Source organism: Cystoisospora suis (genome assembly GCF_002600585.1).
Source record: "Cystoisospora suis strain Wien I chromosome Unknown contig_1734, whole genome shotgun sequence".
NCBI lineage: Eukaryota > Apicomplexa > Conoidasida > Eucoccidiorida > Sarcocystidae > Cystoisospora > Cystoisospora suis.
This window is the reverse complement of record NW_027154534.1, coordinates 21,943-24,561: the sequence shown is the minus strand read 5'-3', so window position 1 is coordinate 24,561 and position 2,619 is coordinate 21,943. Positions and strand designations below refer to the sequence as shown.

The following is a 2,619-nucleotide window of genomic DNA, read 5'->3' as shown; positions in this document are numbered from 1 at the left end:
CGGCAGGTGCGCTCAGCGCCGAACCCGGCCATTTCCCCAGGTGCGATATCGCCAGGGGAATTCAATAGAAGTATCCAGACACAACTGACTTGCGTCTCGAAACACGACTGGCACCAAATCACGACTGACACAGGTATCGAAACCCGACTGACTGCCTCCCAGTATCTTCTTGGGTACACAGAGGAACCAATGGAAAGCCATAGGGCCCGGCACAAGCTTCCATCACCGACACAAGCTTCCACAACACGTTCCTCAACTCGCAGCACACAATAGATCCGTAGGGATCCGTAGGAGTGTCATTGTCGTAGGAGTGTCATTGTCATTCATGACCCAGAGGGCCGCCTAGCGCCCCTGACCGATCTCGGTGGGCGCACAAGCCAGACGCTCATCTGTACGCAATAGAGGCGATTTTACAGTGCCGTCACCGCAGCAAACCAGACTGGACGACACAGTATCAGCATCTTGTGAAATGGCAGGACAGGAGCTCCGGAAGACGTAAGAAAGTGACGAGATACATGACATCGTGACACCGGAGGACTCAGAGTTGCTCAGAAAGGCCAGTGCTGCCGAAGACACAGCACTTTAGCGGGGGTAGTGTAAGGCCTGTGACGCGCTTTCGCGCGATGTGTTGTGCCGTGTTCCGTTGTGTGCTGAGTCACCTATAGGCTAGTGGGATGAGTGTGTGCTGTCAGCCTGGTCCGCTGCGGGGTGGAGCCCCGGCCCCTCCCCGTTCGTTAGGGTTCTTCCCGGTGAGATTCATCGAGAGAGAACAGCAGAAACAAAGTTCGTACCTGTTGGTTCTCACCGTTGGACGGCTCCCAGCCGCGACCTAAATATGTGATGATAAAGAGGCACACCGACGCCACTGGTGAACAGATCTTTCTGCAAAATTACGGACAGAATACTACAGAAGCTGGTGACTTCTGGCTCCTAAGAAGACAGGCGCCAGACGCAAACTCACACGTGTGCGACCGTTCATGCGAGCAGATCTTTGCGCATCAACGAAGTCTCCTTGAGGGCTACGCGCAAGCAACTACGCGGCGTGAGACCGCGTACGGTGGATGACGCACCGTCATCCGAGACTCCAAGAAATATGTCTTCCCCACTGGACTCAACATCCACCCGAATCTCAGTACCCAGCGCGCTGCAGCCGGAGGCACGTGAATTCATGGTGAAGCGCCTGCTGAAGGTGACTCTTATCGTCTCGAGGTACATGTTGCGGTTCTTCGTCAGTTCTTCTTCGTTTTTCCCCTATGAAGCTAGAGCATGCATGAAACTGCTGGTGCGTCCGGTCGACGAGAAAGACTCATCTGGTTGTCTCCAGTCTGTTAGTTTATACGTGGGAAATGTTTCGGCTGACGGCCTGAGAAAAAGAAGAGCTAGTGTTGGGGGCTGTTCTCTACTTTTTCAGTTTAGGTGAGGGGGGCGGAAGGCTGCAAGCTGGAAGAGACGAGTGGTGCACTTCTTTCCGCTGTTTGCTGTCGCGTCCTTTTCTCACTTGTCCCGTCTGGCGCGTGCACTTCCTTAGTTTCCTCTTCCCCCGATCGGCGTCGCGGTTTGGTGTGTAGCTTCTTGCTTCTCGCTTCGATTCCAGCTTCCCTCTCTTGGAAACCTGTCTCAGTGACAACGTGAATTTCCGTGTCGTGTCACGTTTACTATATTCAGTTGTCTTGGAGATGGCTCGCGGGAATCAGCGGGATGTGGACCGTGAGAGGGCGCAGCGACGCAACGCCAGACCAACTGCGAACTCCACGATCAAGGACGTCAGTAAGAATCTCTCCGTTATTTGCGACATTTGCAAACAGAGCTTCATGTGCACTGTGAAGAAGCCCACGCTGGATCAACATGTCGAGGCAAGACACCCCAAGAGCAGCTTCCAAGACTGCTTTCCCAAGTGGGAGGCATGAGTATCTGCGCCGCAGGTCCCCGTACTCGTATTGTTCCGATGCATACGAGCTTCATATGGCACGAAGTGCTTCGCTATTGCCATCTCTTCAGACGCCGGTGGAAAAGGAGGGCCAAGGAAGCCCTTTCTGTTACTAGTCTGGGGGGTACCAATCTGTAGGGGGATTCATGGCGTGGACGAATACTGTGAATCAGGCGCAGGTCATGAGCTTTGTGACGCAGCGCTTCTCGGCAGCTCTCCAGCATCCGCGTGTTTCGACACGGCAACGTGAGGGTGCGGCGGTCTGAAAATACCTTTTCTTTTGCTTCTCGTGAACGCGTGTGTCCCGCCTGGACAACGTTTGTCAGATGGAGGCGGCAGCAGCTGATACAAGTCAGTGTGTTTTGGAGTGCATGCCGTGCGCCGACACGCGAGGCAGCGACAGGTGTTAAAGACATGACGATTCGATGTGTGACAGACTGATGGTAGACTGTCTCCCCGGTGCGGCGGTTGACACGTGTTAGCGTTTCNNACGTTTTCCCAGCTACTGCTTTGTCGGCGGGTCTGTTGATGGTAACTGACTGACCTGATGAACGAAGCGAAGTGTTGCTTTTCCCAGATCGGCAGAGGCTTTTTGAAAAGCATCGAACGTCGGTTCAGTGTTGAGTTGCGTGATGGCTGCGGTATGGCCGTAGCCATGGCCTACGGCCTTCCCCAGGCCGTTGGGGGGGGGG

At 54.6% G+C, this 2,619-nt stretch overlaps 1 protein-coding gene across 1 annotated transcript; it reads left to right on the top strand.

Moving 5' to 3' along the window:
- Positions 1-1,182: 1,182 nt before the first annotated feature.
- Positions 1,183-2,332, top strand: CSUI_003842 (small conserved protein). The gene has a single exon (XM_068064037.1). The coding sequence runs from the start codon at positions 1,677-1,679 to the stop codon at positions 1,905-1,907; it is 231 nt and encodes a 76-aa protein (XP_067923989.1). The 5' UTR covers positions 1,183-1,676; the 3' UTR covers positions 1,908-2,332.
- Positions 2,333-2,619: the final 287 nt, after the last annotated feature.

What these genes read in the sequence shown, in the direction of transcription:
- CSUI_003842 (XM_068064037.1), top strand. Translation starts at nt 1,677, where the DNA reads ATGGCTCGCGGGAATCAGCGGGATGTGGACCGTGAGAGGGCGCAGCGA.